General features: G+C 40.9%; 1 protein-coding gene across 1 annotated transcript in view; it reads right to left on the bottom strand.

The window, feature by feature from the left end:
* RBM33 (RNA binding motif protein 33) overlaps window positions 1-19,729 on the bottom strand; it is a 164,448-nt gene that overhangs the window by 54,107 nt on the left and 90,612 nt on the right. Inside the window, exons 12-16 of the mRNA XM_025197781.1 lie at window positions 19,341-19,503; window positions 17,247-17,572; window positions 15,960-16,229; window positions 14,378-14,662; window positions 3,871-4,509 (exon numbers count right to left, since the gene is read on the bottom strand). Of these exons, the coding sequence (XP_025053566.1) occupies window positions 3,871-4,509; window positions 14,378-14,662; window positions 15,960-16,229; window positions 17,247-17,572; window positions 19,341-19,503 (1,683 nt within the window). The remainder of the gene's footprint in view (window positions 1-3,870; window positions 4,510-14,377; window positions 14,663-15,959; window positions 16,230-17,246; window positions 17,573-19,340; window positions 19,504-19,729) is intronic.

Raw genomic sequence — 19,729 nt, 5'->3', positions numbered from 1 at the left:
TATTAAATAAAGCCATCAGGAATGTATCCTCTGACCTGACTAAAACCAATAATGGATGATGCAAGGGACGATATGACAGAGTGGTTGGATTACACTAGACATGCTTTGGACATACCCTCTCCCTCCATGACAGCCTATTGTTGGAGACAGAATACTAGGCTAGATGGACCACTGGTTTGACCCAGTATGGCACTTATGTCTTAATCCCTCCACATTTATACAGGAGGAATGATTTATTTATCTGAGGAAATAGGAGTCTAGCTCAAAAGAGATGCAATACAGAACTACTAGCCCACTGCGCATCACCTCACTACTCCCTCATACAGCATACAATATTTACAGTTTTGCATGTAGAAAATGTTGAACTTCCTTCTCCTTTCCACTTCCTAAGATTTGGCAGGCACATACTATGGCCTCTATTGTATCGAACACACTGAGCAGGTCTTCCAGAAGCACAAACTCTGAAACTAACCACCTTGATAGGTCACATGTTAAGTAACAGGAGAGACTGTATACCTGAAGGTCAGATATCCTCAATGGTACCCAAAATACCCAGCAATGAGGATAACTATTTTGCCCTGCAACAAGTACAGGTCTCATACAGGGACACGCTGCTCCAAAGCGGCCAGACCTGCCCTTTCATAATAAACTGAACCCAGAAAATAAACCAATTAAGTCTAGCAGAGTTGCATAACAATCAAACCTCCAACCCAATCAACATATAATCCCACTTTGACCACTGTCCAATTTATGATAGTAAGTGAATGGTCTGATGAGCAGACAGTTTCTGCTAGTGACTCTTGTTCTAAATAAAGCTGGTTTAGATGAAAGGTGGTATCTCTGGACAGTAAACAGTCATCTAATGGGGATGACAGACACTGTATTATTCAGTACCACTGTTGATCTGCTGAAAGAGAAAGGACTTCACATGTTAGTACCGACATGCATTTGGCACAGCTGTATAGAGGAGTCTGCACAGTGCCTAACTGAAATCAAATCTCACTAGTCCATGGGCACTGAAAACTCATCTCCATGAAAAACAGAGAAAGGAAAACAGGTTTAAATGACTGGTAATTTTGACAGCTGCAGAGAGGCTGCTATACCACAGAATCAAGTCATTGCTTAAAGATAAACGGTGCCAAAGTATATTCTCTTGGCTGACAGCAGGGAAGAACAAAAACCTAAGATGAGGAAGAAAGGTTAGGGAAGAATCGGTATACTTTTAAAACAGTAGTACCTAGTTGTCTCAAAGGTCTGGGATAAGATATGGTGCATGTTACAGCACTAAACAGCAGAACTGTAAACCACAATTTGAGACCCTTATGGTTTACTGGGTTCTGTCAGACTTTTTAATCTTTTTTTAAAGTACCAAGTATCAAAATAGGCCAGATTGCCCCCCTGCTGCTGAGCTTTTCCTTCTTCTCTGTGTGGTACATGGAACAAAGTAACAGAGATTCAGCTTTCTGCTAACCTATTAAAATTTTAATTAACCATCTTGATCAGAGTTAAGTAGCTAATAGTAATGCTTACTTCCATTCTTTTATAGCATGAATTCAAACCAAAACATTTCATGATGGCCAGGATAAGCAGCTACAGATCCCACATGCCCAACTTGTTTTAAATCTACAGTTCAACAGGTATTAGTTAAATTTTAAGGGGACAAAGCTAAATCCACTTAGCCTACAGAGAGCATGAAATATAAATATATAATGGCTAACAAATCTTTATGGCTTGTAGAAAATGAGCGTAAGTGCTTGTTTCAACCTGTTGTTACCTTGAGGACTAACCATCATTTGCTGTGGAGACATCCATTTACTGATGCCAGGGACTATAGTTTGACATTGCTTGTTTTACTAGGTCAGTACAAAAGTTGTGCCTGATTTGTTCTTGGATAATTCAATAAAAGCAAATAAGCCAGCCAGGGGTGTTGGCCGTAGTCATGTTGGTCCACCCCAAAATTCACCACACCCCGCCACAAACCCCTTCCAGTGCCACCGCCGCCTGCCCCACGCACAGTCCCACCCTGACAGGAAGAGTTTGGTGCAGCCCTGGCCCCAGCCTGCCCTGTGCACCATGCCCTCCTGGATGAGCTGTGGAAGCAGCAGCGGGAGCTGCTGGACGAGCACAAGACAAGCCACCGGACCAGCGACTGCTGAACAAATGGCAGTGGGAGCTGCCTGCCCCACGAGCCATGGCTCCATCCTGCACCTGCCTCAGCCAGCTGGGCAGTGCTTGTCCCTGCCCCACTCCCTTCCCCCTTCCATCACACCAGACTTACCAGCTGCACACAGCTCTCCAAGCTGCTCAGCTGTGCTCCTCGCTGCTTATGTGCTGTGCTGCAGCTGCACAGCCCATTTATCGGCCACATCAGGCCGATTTGTGATACTTTTCTCATATAATCGGTGCTGATCCGATATATCGGACCGATACACTGGTGCTCCTCTAATGATTTTTTTTTGTTTAGCCTCATAAATGTGCTCACCTACAGCTTCTACTATTTCTCCTTCTACTAAATTAAATTTAAATTTAATCACAAAGGTCTGTCATCTAGCCAGATCCTCAGCCACTCTATTATGTTAATGTGCTTATTTAAAAAAAAAAATCCATTAAAAATCTGTTATTGGTCATTGTATAACTGCACTATTTGAATAATTTTAGACTGATAATACTGTGAAATTCCTATGAAAAATAGGCAAGCATCTCTGGCATTTTCATTTCCTTGCCTCTTTAAAAAGATACTGTGCGTGAAGTATGCCATGTTCGTCACTGTGGTATTTGGGCACCTACACTACATTCTCAGCTTCTTATTTACTTGATTTCATTCTTTAAAATATAACTAAATTTGAGAAAAGAGTCTTAAAGAAACAGCTTCTGTAACTGAGCTGCTAACATTCCTTATGTTCACCTAGCTGTTACTTAGTTGTTGCAGCAGTGTCCTTGATTACTGCATATATTGATTTTTTGCTGAGAAATGTTCTGCAGAGTACCCATTTCCTAGAATATGTCTAATCCAGACACCCTCAAGGAAAAACAGGGGCAGATTTCTCACTAATGGAATCCTCTTACTAGCTCCCTCCGATTTCTCAATTATTCTAAACTCCTAATATAAAAACAAATATTTTCATACAGGGAATCAAGTTTGGAATAGAAATTTGGGTGAAAACATATCATGAATATATACGATGCTACCTGGAGCAAAGTCCTCCACAAAACAAAAATCCAGGGGGTATGTAAACAATAAAGCCATCATCAAAATAAGTAAATCCAATTTAGATGCAACAGCAAAATTGTGACGGTTTTCAACCCTGACACTAATAAAATGTCCTCCTCCTACTTTTATTTTTTTAATATCAGACTTTTAATTTGGTTCCTACTTTACACAGGAAGCCATTCTGACCTCTAGCTGTTTAAAAGACCATTTATTCCTAGCGTGATTTCAACTTAAGCACTGCCAAAGCCACCTCCCTCCCTCTCAAAAAAAGCCATACAAATCCTTTTCTTCCCATACATCAAAACATTTGTATACCTGTGCACTCTGAGCAAAGATTCATCAGTAGAAGAATCCTTCAATCAAGATCTCAGCACCCCCAAAAAAAGGAAGCGCTAATCTGAAAGCAGTGATGTACACTTAATAATTACCCTGCAATGTAACATTACAACCACCCTTCATACTTGCCAGTATCTTAAAAATAAGTCTCGTCTATAGTTCTGAAAATAAGCTTCTGAAATACAGACTACTAGTTCTTCTAAACTTGATATTTTTCTTTCCAGTGTCAGTTCATTTTGTATTATAAGATTACACAGAATGAAACGTGCACAAAAACAGATCATAACAAACCACACAAAAATATATGAGCCTTGGAAACTTACCCCTCCTGACAACTTAATCACCCTGACTTTGGTGCCGACATGGGGCCCATCTCCACTACCACTGTTTGCCCGCTGAACGACAGTCCTTTTCACACCTGGTTTCAGATCCTGAGGCCTTCCTTGTATTGAAGCCACTCTAGCAGTCTGTGCTGGGGTTAGTGATCCTGCAGCAGGTTTTGTTGGTAATGGTTTCTGCGACAGCGGAAGCTGACCTTGAGGTACTGGTCTAGTTTGTCTCACCTGTTTTACTGTTTTTACTGGCTGTCCTTGAAACTGCATATTAGCCCCAGCCTGTGGGAAATCTGTGGGTTTAGGCTGAATATTTGAAATGACCATGTCTGGCTTTTTAACGAGAAGTCTGTTTTTCACATTTTGCCTGGCCTGCATGCCAGGATGGGGTATGAATGGGTTTCCATTGGCAGGCAATTCTGAGGATTCCTCCTCTTGCTGCATGAAGGACTGTTGGGTAGGAGGCTGCTGCTGTTGCTGCTGTGCAAGTCTTTCAAGTAATTCTCTCTTTCTAGCACCAGCCTGTTGCTGTCGTCTGAGCTCCTTTTGTTTCAGAATTTCTTCTCTTAGACGTTTCTGTTCTTCTATTTTCAAACGGTATAATCTGGTTTCTTCATCTTCATCTGGAAACTACAAGGGGAAAAGTCAATACATTTACCAAAAAGAGTAGGACATGTCCAGGCTGATTAAAACCAATATTAAATTATCATTTTAAAAGACGCTGTAATGGCACAACTCTCCAAAGGGCTTTGAAAATAATCCTCAACACTGTGCTCAAACTGTTAGCGACATATTTGCCACTAAGGTTTATTTGCTATTCATTAGAGACAAACAGCTTAAATCTATTTCAGGACTTAGACAGACTACTTCCTGAGGAAAAAAAGTAGCTATAATGTTAGTTAGGAAATCTTATCAGAATACTAAAAATGAAGTCTTATAAATTAGAACTCATTTAGAAGTTTCTGAAACCAATTAAACTATTAATATAAATTCAAGATATCAAAATATGTTTCAAATGGAAAGTAACAATACAGAGGCAACCCACTGTCGCACAGGTTTTATCTTGCTCTTTTCTGACAAAGTAACAAAAGGTAGGGTGGTAAATGACCTGAAAGGCCCTGATTAGAACTATTGATTTTTCTTACAGAATTTTCAGCCTGATCTCAAACTCATTTGTCACACAATAATTGGTTATAATGAACAGCACAAGTCAATCTCTCTGACCTTGAACTCATGCACTCTCTTCAGAATCAAAATGTTGCCAAATGCAGTGTTGGAATATTAATGGTATATAGAGAATGCCTTTAATATTCCAGCCCTGGGCCTTTCTGAAAGTATTATACACCATCAAATAACCTTTCTAAAGGTTCTGCTACTTCGGCAGAATGTGTCTTTATAAGAGGCTATGTGAAATAGACAACAGTCAGGGAAATGCAGATCCTCACCTTTATGGAAAAAAAATCTGCTCTCTTTTGAACAGCTGCTTCATCATGTTATGCATATTTTATTACAAATTATACCTGATACAATAAGATTTCATTTTCATGCCTTAAGATTTTGTAAGCACTCAGACAGGAAATACATTATATAGCATGTTGCTTCTAATTTCAATGAAGAGACCATTTTAACTTTAGTTTATACTTATTATGTATTTTGAACAAATATATAAAGAACAGGCTTTCATAAAAACAATGCCACTTTATATTTTAGCACAGGGTTCCATAAAAGGATATTAAGGCATTCCAACTTCTATCTATCAACTGAAGAATGGTTACTTACCTTACAATAATGGTAGTTCATTGAGATGCACTGTACACACTGCTTCTATTCTTGGTGCACTGCTTCTATTCTTGGATATATTACCCGTGTGTGCAAGGTAATATATCCTTTTGGCCAAAAGTGCCTGTCAAGCCAATGCCTGCATTTAAGATGTTCTAACAACCCCCAGTTCTAAGGGAATAAAGGGTGAAGCAGGCCCAGCTGCCTTTATTCCTTTACCAATTTTGCAGAACCATAGGGCTCTGTAATCACAGGACACAGAAGCAGTCATGGAATTTATTTGGACATCATCTCTCAAACTAGGGTTACTCTCAGGTAACTACTTCAAGTGACTGTCCCATGAACTATATTCTTGGCAACTAGATTTTTTTTTTCTTTACTATAAAAATGAGGAGTCCTACCTTAACAATAAACTGCAAGACAACCCTTCCAAAACTAAGAGATTAGCAAAATGACCCAACAGAACTCTGAAACCACTGGGCAGAAGTTATGAATGAGGTCAAATCCTAAGCAAGTCCTTATAAAACACTATAAAGGGTACCACCAGAGATGAGAACTTGAATCTCCTTTATCCGTCATTTCAAAAGAATGGTCTTCACTAACAAGAACTCACGACAACAAACTGCTAAGGGCTCAAGCAGGAATCCATCAACCTTGCTAATACTATATTTTGGTCCAAGAGAGAAGGAGCTCCTGAAACAAGGGCCTCAAGGAATACAAGTAAGGAAAGAACAAGACAGTACAAAGGTAATCAGGAGAGTGATTGGCAGATAGTGCTCCTACATGGATCCTTACAGAACTAAAGTCAGGATTTTTTCAGGGCTAGTAAATAAGCCCAAATTTCTAAAAATGGGTGTTGTCTAGGGAGATAATTGGTACTGAAATGTCTAAATAAGAAACCTTTTCCATTTAAAGTCAGGCTAATTGAGGATTTCCTGCTGTACAGCAAAATATTCTGAACTTCAGCTAAAATGCTTCCAGGGATGTCTACCAGTCAGTGGCAGGCTATCAGATAATGCAATAATGCTAGGTCCCAAGAGCATATGCCCTTTGTTTTCAGACAGGCAGAGCAGGTAAGATGATCAGGGCTACATTGAGAATTTTCCCTCCTCCAAATACCAGAACTGCCTAACTTGTCCAGTACGAGTAAAGATACTAGAACCAAATGGCTTCTTTACAGAATAGAATAAACTGGCTTCTTTAGACCTGCTGATACTACGTAGAGCTGTGGTGTTATCTGGCACAACCCTGACTGTGGATATCTACAGCAAAAACAGAAATGTTCTGCAAGCCAGGCTGATGGCTCCAAATTCTAGAATATTTATATTTTTGATGGTGCCTAGGCTCCACTGCAAGGTCATCCACATAAACACATCACTTAATTGTGGCCTCAGCATCTACAGACAGAGATAAGAGAAAGACATTCTTTCACACATTAGTTTCCACTGGTTTAATGAGATAACTTCCATACACTTTCTGTTAAGTAGATATGCTGGTTTCAAACCATGCTGACATGGAACGGAGAAGTTTGGCAATCTGTGTTTTATTATCCAGGATCAGAGAGAGGTAGCTAGCTGTGTTAGTGTGAAGTCAGACAGAAGGCAGTGCAGAGTTGCATCTTATAGACTAATTCAGAGATGTACAAGTTTTTGCAAGCAATACCCAAGGCTCTTTCAAAGCATCTGATGAAGCAAGCTGTTGCTTTCAAGAGCTTATGTAAGTCATTCCTGACTAAGGACAGCCCTTGACTAAACCATCTCAGCCTACCTGGGTCTCATCTGGATTTTATCTCCTTAAGTGAGCTGTCATTACTGCCGAGGTCTGAGAATATTACCAGTGCTAGGCCCTGTATTATCTGTAAGATGTTCCCACTAAAAATAAGAGGTAGGACCTGTATATATGATGTAGAGATATCAAGGATCCATACTGGGCTGCAAATTCTCTCTTTAGAATGAAAAAACAAAACAAAAAAACAACCAGGAAATAAATTCAGTGCTCATCATGAACTCTAAAAACAGCATTAAATGAAAAGATCTGAGACAAAAGTTTCCTTGCAAATCAAGGGAAGTGATTCTTCTGTTCTTTTGTGCACTGGTGAGGCCTCACTTGGAGTACTGTGTCAACCCTTCAAGACAGAAGGGCCAACCCTTCAAAGAAAGATATCGACAGATTGGAAAGATTCCAGCAGAGCGTGAAAAAAAATTAAGAAGCCTGGGAAGCATGACTTCTGATGAGAGGCAGACAGAATTAAGAGAAATGAAGATATTGGGGGGGGGGGGGGGGGGGGGGAATTTGATAACAATCTTGAAATACCTGAAAGAAGACAGAGAAAGACTATTTTCTCTGGCTGTAGAGGACAGGACTAGGAGCAATGGCTTCAAACTGCAGCAGAGGAAATTTAATGTGGAGATTAGAAAGAGCTTTCTGATTATGCAGGTGGTCAAGCATTGGAACGGGCTACCTAGAGAACTGTAGTCTCCATCCCTGGAAATTTTCAGAAGCAGATTAGATGGACACTTGCCTGAGATGACCCTGCATTGCTGAGGGAGCTGGACTAGATGGTCTTGTGAGGTCTCTTTCAGCCCCACTTTCCTATGATCCTAAAACATGAGAAAGATTTCCCCTTGCCACAATACCACCACAGAGGGGTCCCTTAAAAACAGCTGGGGAAGAGGGGGGGAAAGGGGAGGGAGGCAGGGCCTGGAATCATATGCAGTATTTATTGCTGGTTGATAAGTAAGAGAAGTGGGGAAGATTCTCTGAAAGGTTATGCCACTGTTGAGAACTTGACAGAAGACCTGCTATTGACAGAAGAGGTCTACAGACGATCAAGCAGAGGGTGGGTCTTTGAATTAGAGGTTGGTTTCTGCCTTGGCAACTCCTTTGCTCTTAACAGGATAACAGCATGGAGCAGAGACACACCATATGGAAGAGTCATTTGAGGTCTGGCTCATCTTATTCATGAGGCTGGAGTGTACAAGGCTAGAGATGCAAAGTAACTAATCTCACATCCTTTAAGTGGAAGGCCTTGTCCATCTTTGAACCGAAAGGTCACAGCCTTCCATAGGAAACTCCACTGTTATGGAAGTACTTAGTTTTAAGTCCCTTTTCTCCATGTACAAGGAAGCTTTCATGGATTACTCCAGATAAAAACAATTTTAGGTGGGCTTTTTGAGTCCACTTGTGAAGAAATAGCAGCATAAAGTCAGGGACATAAACCAAGATACCCAGACTTCCCACTGTTCATCAACACTGAGACAGCAAAAAGAAGAGGCAAGTCTCAAATCAGGGACATTGATTTCTGTAGGTGAGGGGCAAGGAATTTTGTGGGTAGTATCTTTTATTGGATGAACTGCATGGTTGGGATAGACTTCAAGTTGTTTTAATGCAGTGTATTCTTCAAGAAATGTGCAATGCATTGTTCAAGACAAGCATTCTTCAAGCAATGCATCTGAAAGCTTGTTTAAGTCTACCATAACCATACAGTTGGTCCCATGGAGATGTGACCTCCAAAATCCTTGCCGCTCGCATATTTTTGGACCATCACTCCGACTTTTGCCATAATAGCTTGAGTACTAGAATTAAAGGAGGGGCTCCAAACTGATCTTAAAAACAACACCCTGCCCCCCCACCAAAAAAAAAAACCCCAAAACAACCAGTAATCCCCTTCCCGGTTTTTAAATACCAAAAAGGCAAACTAAAGATCTGCCACCTAATTAACATTAACTTCGGTCACAGATCAACAGGATTCAAAGAATTCTTAAGGCCCTTAGTGGGTGGGCATATGAACATATATGGCACAAAATAATTGGAAACATGGCATGTGTGCATCACAAGTGGCAACCATGGGGACTCTTGACTGGAAAAAAGTCTTACTCCTGTGCAAACAGTACATCTAAGACACTGAAAGGCTGTGTACAGCTACTCCTCGCTTAACATCGCAGTTACATTCTTGAAAAATGCGACTAAGAAAAACTATGTTAAACGAATCCATTTACGTCACAGTAGTTGCCTACTGGCAGGCAAACAACATTATAAACGAACACTTTAAATGAGTATGTTCTCTAATAGATCAACGACGTAATAATGAAACAACGTTAACCAGGACAATGTTACGTGAGGAATACCTGTATCATGTTTCACCTCATCAGAAGTCTATCAGATAGGAACAAAATCCAGATCATCTGATTTCAAAGCCAATGTTTTAGCTACAAGCCTATTTCAAATCAAAATGATGATGATCTAATGGCTTGACAAATCTGTAATCCAGACATCTATCACATAGTTCAGGTTATTGATCAGTTCTGATGATAGGCTCCTATGCTCCAAAGAGGTAGGTGGTAACCCACAAGATGAAGGTGCCAGAACATGTTATTTAAAATTTTTAAAAATTGAAGACAAAGATTAAAAAGAAGGTTATGTTACTATTGCTCTCCTGCAATCCTCCATTTCTGATGGAAATTAATTAGAAAAAAAAAGCAGTAGCAAAAGGCATCTTCTAGCTCACACAAGCCTCTGGAGCAAGAAGCAACAGCCATTCTCTTAAATTTGGAACTCAATTCTATCTGAAATGGGAAAGACACCAACAACCAAAGAGGATCACTTCAAAGTAGTAGTAGTAATCAGGTCATTCCTTAAATCCCAAGGAAAGATCTATAGGAACAAAATAATGCCTTATCAGATGTAAAAATCCTTCAAGCACTTGCTTCACAATTAAATGTAGCTCTTTTTTTTGTATGCGTGCATGCCACTGGACTTGCCAAGCCAGTGTAAAAAATGTAATGGTCAAAAAAATTAATTTATTTCTCATTTGTATAAACATTTAGCAGCAAAATCCACACTGTAAACTAATTACATTTAGCATACAGTTTTGATAACCTAGGACTGACTAATTTATCACTCCTAGTCCAAGTTTGAACAATCCTATTCCTCTAAACAACTTCAAAACAGTCACAATTTTCTTTGTTTTAATCCACACAAAAAAGTGCCCATGTGCTATTAATGGCCAGCAATAAACTCCTGCGTATAATGTACTACAGTTTATAGCTTCCAGGTGCACGAATCAAATGTGTGCCCAAGATTGCAGCCACAGCAGCCCCAGCTGGCAGGGGGCAGCCTGCCAGACAAGGGCTGCTCCTGCCCAGCTCAACATGCTGCAGAGGGGCTGGCTGGGACACAAGGGTGCTTCAGTGCAGGGCTAGCTGGCAGGCAGCCCCCGCACTGAAGCATCTTTGGGCCCCAGCCAACCGATTCAGCGTCTACATGTGCATTGCTGTGCAAGAAAAAAAAACTCCGCAGCAGGGTAGTACTTGTATTTACTTAAATTTACAAGCACTACCCTGCTGCGGAGTTTATTAGTTTACTGCAGCCTAATAGGGCTGCCAGTGTATTTACTGCAGAGCTAATTAGGTAACTAATTGAGCTAATTCTGCTCCTACTGAATTTGATTATGCCAACACTGAAGTCAATTCAGTAGTAGAATAAGGCCAACACTGGACACTTGAGAAACACTACACGGGCTTCCTTCTCTCCCACCAACCCCCAGTTTCACTGCCAAAACTTCCCCCCTCATCAGATTCAAGACAGGCAAGATTCAATGTGCGACAGCAACAGCTACTTAAGAAGTCAAAATTTTACAGCTTTGCAGGAATAGGAACAGGAGCTTTATGCTAATCAGGAAGAGTTGCTTCCCAGCTTTTCTTCAGGGCTTATCACACGCTTTCAGTCATAAAGAACTGAAAACTTAAAATGCCTCAAATTTTAAAGGAGGTGGAAACAGAGCAACAGAGAGAGAGAGAGAGAAAAAAGACAGACTATATTACATCATGGTAGATGGGATTATTGCTCCTGGGAACCTTGCATGTTAGAATACCTTATAAGTAAGGCTACTGGCTTGAAAGAAAGGGATGGCAAGATATGGTCCCAATAAATCTGCTTCAATTTTAACATGTCTGAAAAATAATTTATATAATTTACTATCAAGCAATACTGCAAATAAACAAGAGAATGGGAAGTATCTTTACTCCTTTAACACCATAATTTAATCTTGTCATACTTTATAACCTTTTATGGCAAGATATGGAAAAAAAGACCATATGAATAGCATACAGTGTGCTCTGAAATGAGAACTGTAGGAACACTACAATATTGTACTAGAGGGCAGAAGAGCGTGCTTGGGTAGAATAAAGTACTGTTTTGGTGCATGAAATTTCCAGGCTGCAAAATGCCTATACACCTCACCAGCAAAGAGAAGGAACACAGTATTACTATATGAAGACTGCTGTTGCCTTATGGACTTTCCTTAGACACAGAACAGTCTTATTTTCCATTATCCCCCACTAATTGCTGAGCCCATTTCTACCCAGATTTTACTATCACAGGTATAACTAGGAATTATTTCCTCTGCTTCAAGTCAAAAAGCCTTTGGCAAACAGCCTTCATGACAAACGTTTAACAAGTTGTTTCCAAATAAGTTCTGAAGCAAGAATAAGAAGAACAAGTTCTACAGAAGTGAGAAATAACACAGGCAGAGCTAGTTAATCATGAATCACTATGATCTTTGTGCATTCATTTAAATACTATATTAGCAGAAATAAGATGCCTCTTTTATACCTTGTTTTTCTGGAAACACCCAGAAAAAAACTAGACCTGGATTAAAAAAAGTTAACTAATCAATCTGCTTCAGAGCAGTTTGGGGGCATTTTGATAAACACTAAAAATGGTGGTTCTGGAACAATACTGTAATTTCTTTCCTTTAAATTACACAAGTCCATATTTTACAGTTACTTCACCTTTACCAGAAGGGAAGTCCTGTAATTCTGCCATCCGCTAACAACTACATATTACAACCTTCCTTAACTATCTTGAAATATTAGATTTGATATGAGCCATATTATTTTCTGTTACAAGTAGTCTTTTATGAGAAACTGAGCTTAGAGGACTAGGGGTCTCAAGAAGTCTGCAAAAAATAAAGAGCAGAAACTAAGCTGAACCAAGATAGTTTTTATTCCCACTGATAATCTAGTGAACAGGAAGTCAAATTACTGCTACCCGTGTTTTCATTTGTGGACATCATTAGGAATGGTCACAAATAATTAAAAAAAAAATAGAAGTTAATCACAATCACCTTAAAAGAAGTATTACTACAATTTTCCCAGTTAAGTTGTTAATAAAAATCTGGTCCTCAAGACAAAATTCAAAGCAAACTTAACTGGAAGAATGTATGGCTATTCAGAATGACCTGACACTAAGAGATGCATTTAACCATCATGCTTTCAAAACATTGCCTCATGTTTGACATTAGGGGCACTACCAGTCTGAACCCAAACTGCTCTCCAGAGGGGAGCCTCTGTGATCACTAACTTCCATGAAGCTCTGTGCTGGGGTAAGGAGCCCTCTGAAGCACACCAGCTTCTAGAATGGCAGCCAGAGTTTGAAAGTGTAGCCATGCTTCATCCCACTTTCAGTTTTCCAGGGTCTTGGCACATCACAGCCATTTTCACCAAAACAGAAAATGTAAAATAAAATAGTTCCTCTAGGGAGCAAACCAAACTTCAAAGGTGTATAGAAAAAGCATCATGAAGATGTGCCTGCTTAGATAACAGTTACAGCTTCATACAGGGAGGGTTCCAGATCACAAAGGAGATTGGTAACACTGAGAGAACTTGTGTTTGAAAAATCATTTGGGCCTCTTTCACAGTGAAGTTCACTCTTCAAGCCACACACCCATTCCTTTCATGTAGAGAAGGGAGTAGGAGACAGAAGATAAACAGAGGGAAATAGAGGCTCCCTGGCTTGGGAGGATGTGCTAAGCAGCAGGGAACCAGTCTGGGAGCTGCTGCAAGATTAAAGTATTAACAAGGCATGAGTAATGCTGAGAAAAAAAACCTAAACTATCTGGTAGTATAATCAAGGGAAATCTGTCTGAACAGCAGGGAGCTGGCTGGGTCCAGCTGGGTCCAGATGCTTCTTACTATGATAGAGAAAGAATGGAGCAGCAGGACCCGAGGCAAAGAGAGAAGTGCTACTGCTGTGAGCCCCACTCCTTCCTCCCTTGCAGCCAGCTGTCAAGGGGGCGTGGGGGAAGTCTGTCTTCAGCATCCTCTGGGTCTATACTACTTGCTATAGTTTGCTCAGACTTGCTTCCACCATCAGCTCAGTAGGCATCCTTCCCATATCATCTCTCAAGTAATTCCAAGTTAGCATCAGCCTTACTTCTCTTCCTTTCGTCACTCAATAGCTGTTCCTGTTTTAATCGCTTTAAAGAGTATCAAAGTCTATTAGTTCAGGGGGTTCCTGTCCTTTACCCTTGTTACTTTAGTAGTAGGTCTTCTCACCTCCCAAAATTGACTCATTCAGCTGTCTTCAAAAGATGAATCTCTCTCTCTGCTGAGGAAGCAGATTGCTCTCTGGCAACATTACAATGAAGAAGTCTAAAATCTGGCAAGGGAACTCTGACGCAATAAGGAGTGTCATAGTGGTCTCGGACCAGGTGAGTTCATACTTTGTAAGTCACACTGGAAAAGTGTGTGTGTTATTTTAAAAGGCGATTAGATTTTCCGATCCTGTACCTTTCAGCAATACCACTGCCTTAGCAGTTGCCTAACAGTAATTTTTGCAGCTTTTCTTGTCTGCATCTATGTAGCAACTGGTTACATTAAGAAATAGAAATGTATATATGCTAAATAACCATTTAACCTTAATGGGAAATATTCCTTACCTCTGGTTCAGATTTTACTTCTGGTTTAATTTGAACAACTGGTGTGACTACTTGAGCTTTCATTTCAGTCCTTCCCTGGGAGTTTCCAACACCTACTATAGACTTTGTAGGTGTCATGCTGGTAATGGGCTTTACTTGAACAGCAGGTGTAGGGGCTCGCCGGTTGTTGCTAGCTTCAAGAACGTGGGATGGTGCTATTGGTAATTCACGCAAGTTGCTATTTCTTGCTGCAGTCGCTTGTAGTTGCTGATTTGAACGCTTGACAACGTTTTGTGATGGTGTGTTCTGCCAGGTAGAATAAAAAAACGTTACGGTGATGTTGGTAACTATTTGCAAATTAGAACCGTTCTGAGAGTTCTACTTCAAGCAGGACTAAACTTCCCTTAGTCTCACACTTAAATAGTGAGTGAGCTCAATCCTTAAACACAGCAGCTCTTCAGAGGACAACTGCATTTTTAACTTTTTTTTTCCAAGTAAGGGAATACTGAAAAAGTGTCCCCTAATTGAAGCAATATATTTCTATGACACCTTTGTGTGTCTTTAAACATCAAAATGTAATATCTGACATGCACATGTACACTCACACAGAAGCCATTTTCAAAAGGGAAAAGACACCTCAAAGAATTCTTCCCTTAAATCAAACAAGCTGCTCTGACCTGTGACTTAATTAGCTGGGGTACTGCTGCTAACATACTGCTTCTTCCACCCAACCTGCAAGGTGTCCAAGCAAGTAAAGAAATATGGAAGAAGGGCAAAAGATAAGGGCAGAGCATGTCTGTGCCAGAGCAATTAGAGTCAAAAGTGAACTGCATGACAGCTGCATGCTGCTCCAAGAAGCTTAGTCAGCAGTGTTAATCAAGAGACCCTCAAGCACAGAGACCCTAAGTGCTAATTTGCTTAGCTTCCTCACCCCAACCATAAGGCAACCAGTACAATTTTAAATCTGGCCATACAGCTGTCCTGCTGCAACTCCTCAGGAGTAGTGCAAGGATATTTGCCTTCCTATGGCAACAACATTTTACTTCCTCCCTGATAACTTGGGACCTGGCAAGTGCAGACACCAGAGAGGCCCAGAGCAGCAGCTCAACAATGCCAACACTTCCCTGCTCACTTTTGCACATATGCAGACTCCTGAGGCAGCCAAGGAGCAAGTGTGAGGTAAGTGCACACCATTTTTGCCACCTCCTTCAATTTGCCACCGTAGGTGGCCACCTGTGTTGCCTGGCCCTGCAGTTCCTATTCCCCAGCATTCCTGATTGCCAGTCCTTGGCTTATGTGAGGAATAAGAAATGATGTGAAATGAGGATGAAACAAGAAGCATGGGAAAGACTAAGTAGCAGGGGGACAAAAGGTGGAAAGGAAGTTATGTAGGAAGGCTATGGAATGAACAAGAATAGAAAAGTAAGTCAGTGGCCAGGAAAAGACAACAGCACGTGTGAATCAAGAGGAACATGAAAGAAGAGAAAACATGGGAACAAAATCTTGTACTCATAAGGTTTTAAAGCATGAGCTCAGTCATTCCCTCCGAACACAGAAGGCTTGAGGGAACATTGAAGTTGCTGTTGCCTTCCCTAGTACTTACATGTCTTGGCTTCATTGGACCCTGTCGCTGTTGACACTGCATTCTATTATTATTTGGCTGTTGCTGAGAAGTCTGTATATGAGGTCTGTACTGTGGCTGGTTCATGGGTATCAAAGGCTGTGGTGGAAGGTGGTGATGATGTTGATGTTGATGTTGCTGGTGCTGGTGCTGTTGGTGTTGATGCTGCTGCTGTTGCTGCTGGTGATGGGGTTGCTGCTGGTGGTGGTGCTGCGGCTGCGGCTGAGGCTGTAATGGAGGGTGCAAGGGACCCTTCACGTTTAACAAACAGAAAAAAAAAGATTCATTTGTTTTGCAATACCAAGTAATTAAAGTTCCTGAAAAACAGCACCCAAACAGATTTGCTGTTCTCTCACACCAGCCTCTTCGTGGAAAAGGACCTATAGAAAAAAACTATAAGAACCATCAGGGTCAAGCATAAATGTAGACTGACAGCAGTGGTGTAGGGACTTGATAGTTTGTGTGGAGTAAACACCTGAAGTGAAAAAAAAATCCCACATGGAATCTCCTACGGACACTGTTAAACAAACCTTCCTATTTGTTTTTCAGAATTACCAGAATACCATATTAAATCTTCAGAGTAAGCTCCCAGTGCGGGCATCACAGGAAAATTTGTAATATTCAAGGGCCTCTGCATAACACTCTTAATGTTCATATGTGACCTATTTTAATAAACAGATTAAAAGTAAAAGAAAACTAATTTTAAGAGGCCACACTTTTCTCCAACTGGTAGTCCCATAAAATACAAGATACTTTTGTCAGCAGAGGGCACTGTAGCCTTTCCTGTGTAAAGAAGAGAAGTAACCCACCATAGTCTATATTTTCTACCTACAAACTTATCTTCTCTCTGTACATGGATATAAATTTTAAACAATACAATGCTTTCATATTTCTACTGAAGTAAATCAATTTAAGGAACCATGTGATGTTGAACAAAATGTGACATTAAAAACTTTTCTAATCTCATTAGCTATAAACAGTTAAGCAGAAATCACAGTAATTTTAATAACTTCACTTCAGCAACAGTATGCTGGTGCAGGTTTGCTGTTATCCTTCATAATTAAATTAGTATTGGACACAGAGGGAGATTTTCATCACCATGTCAAACATAAAATGGTAATAGGCACTACATTTAAATCTTTCAAATTTGTAACAGACAAACCTTCACATTTAGTTACATTACTAGAAACTTAGGCAAAGATCCCAAAACAGTTAACCAAGTGGAAATATTTCAAAGATTTTAAAAGCCCCTTTTCACTGAGATCATACCTGCATATTGGGTTGCGCATGCGTTGCTAGAAATGGCTGTCCTGGGCCTTGTAAGAACTGTTGCCTGGGAGGAATGAAAGGCCGTGGGTTTGCTGAACCCGGCTGATTGAAGTGAAGAATTCCCACCTGAGGCTGTAGGTTTGGTCTTATTGGCCTCTCTCTGGGAAATACTGGTTGCTGCCCTTGTTGATTAAATCCTGGTCCAGGCTGACTGAAAGGCAGAGGATTCTGGGTAGGAACAGGATGTGTGCTATTGAGAAGTGGAGGAGGTGGCGGTGGTGGGGGACTGCGCTGTTCAAACAAATGATGGCTTGGAAATCTTGGCTCTGTCAAAATGAAATATATAATTAAGTGGTCGCCTCTTCAGAAACACACACGGATTTTTTTAAATTTTTTTTTGTAAACCACATTTTTACCCCATTTCAACTTCAGATGAATAACCTGAAAAATCTCATGTTAGGGGAAGGAAACTTCAAAACATTGAAAGAAGAGCAACTCTAAGGCCACATATACATATTCTTCTTGTTTAGACCATGGAAGGCACAGACACCCTTTGCAAGAAACAAGCAATTAGCAGCCAACTGGAATTGGTCATCTCATCATTTTAATTCTATTGCAGAAGCACCTAAAGATTAAAGGGATTAGGGCCAGGGAAACAGAAAAGCTAGAAATTTCAATACTATTTCAATACTATATATACACTCCAAATTTTTTTTTTTTTTTTTTTAAATCAAGCCACAATACACTTTTGTTTTCTCAGAACCATGTTTGGTATGCAGTGTCACTTAACTGAAAGATTGTTTAGAATACGCACACAGTTAAGTTTGCAAAGGGATTAACTATTTCAAGATAAAATTGTTAATGGGGGAAACCAAAGCTGAATAGACAATTGATACAAATATTTAATATCTCAGTGGTATGAAATAAAACTGTCTGCAGTTTGCTAGCTTTATTGTAGACATATAGTTTCATAGTTTCAGGGTCGGAAGGGACCTAATAGATCTTCTAGCCCGACCCCCAGCCAGGGCGGGAGAACAACCCAAAAAAAAAAAACCAAAAAAAACCCCACTCACCCTAAAAACAAAAACGGGACTCAAATGAGTCCAGCCAGGTAAGTATCCAGCCTCTTCTTAAAGATCCCCAGGGTAGAGGCCAGCACCACCTCCCTTGGAAGTTGGTTCCAGCTCCTAGCCGCCCTAACTGTGAAGTAGTTTTTTCGGATGTCCAATCTGTACCTCCTCTCCATCAACTTGTGCCCATTACTCCTTGTTATGCCAGCGGGGGCTAGGGGAAACAGCGTCTCCCCCAAACCCTTCTGGTTCCCCCTAGTGAGTTTATAGATGGTCACCAGGTCCCCCCTCAGCCTTCTCTTGTGGAGGCTGAATAGGTTCAAGTCCCGCAGTCTCTCACTGTAGGGTCTGCCCTGCTGTCCCTGAATCATGCGGGTGGCCCTCCTCTGGACCCTCTCCATGTTGTCCACATCCCTCCTGAAATGGGGCGCACAGAACTGGACACAATACTCCAGCTGCGGCCTGACCAGCGTCGCATAGAGGGGGAGGATCACCTCCCTGGCTCTACTCGAGATGCACCTGTGGATGCACGACAAGGTCCTGTTAGCCCTGCCAACCATGACCTCGCATTGTCGGCCCATGTTCATCTTGGAGTCAATAATGACACCAAGATCCCTTTCCGCCTCCGTGCTCTCAAGTAGGGAGTTCCCCATCGTATAAGTGTGCTGCTGGTTCCTACTACCCAAGTGCAGCACCCTGCACTTGTCCGTATTGAAACGCATCCTGTTCCTGTCTGCCCACCCCTGTAACCTATCCAGATCCTTCTGCAATCTCTCTCTCCCTGCTAGCGTGCTCACCTCCCTATATAGTAGCTAGAGATGGAAAAATACGGGTTGGTACTAGTTAAAGACCGGAAAACCCTTCAGGTGACCAAAAAACTGTTTGGCCTATGCTACAAGGCTTGCTGCACTAAAATAAGTGGCACCTTTTCATCTTCACATGTGTGAACGAATCTGTGTAGATACTACTTAAAAAAGCATAAAAAGTATTATCCTGTACTCTAACTGAATAACAAATTGTCTACCTCCTATGAAGAAAGGCTCTCTTTCTTGAGGAGGAGGTGGAGGGGGCGGTGGTGGAGGTGGAGGGGGCGGTGGGCCTCTCCATTGGTCCTGAAGAGGAAGTCGTGGTGCTTGGGTGAAGCTGGTGGGAACAGGTCCAGGATGCTGCTGAAAATCTGGAGGGCCCTGTTCATTAACAAGAAAAAAACTAAATAAATCCACCTTTGAGATATTCCATAATGCATTATAATTTTTTCCTTAATTATAGGAGATTAAAAAAAATCAATTTATCAATCTGCACAAGTTGAAAGCCCTACCGAGTCATTCTTCTACTATGGAAGAGTAACTAAAAACTCAATACAGTACCTTGAAATGAATTCACAATGTTTTAATAATCACTGTACCACCACAG

The sequence above is a fragment of the Alligator sinensis genome, unplaced genomic scaffold, assembly GCF_000455745.1.
Source record: "Alligator sinensis unplaced genomic scaffold, ASM45574v1 scaffold601_1, whole genome shotgun sequence".
NCBI lineage: Eukaryota > Metazoa > Chordata > Crocodylia > Alligatoridae > Alligator > Alligator sinensis.
The sequence above is the reverse complement of the archived record's forward strand: the minus strand, read 5'-3'. Positions and strand labels throughout refer to the sequence as shown.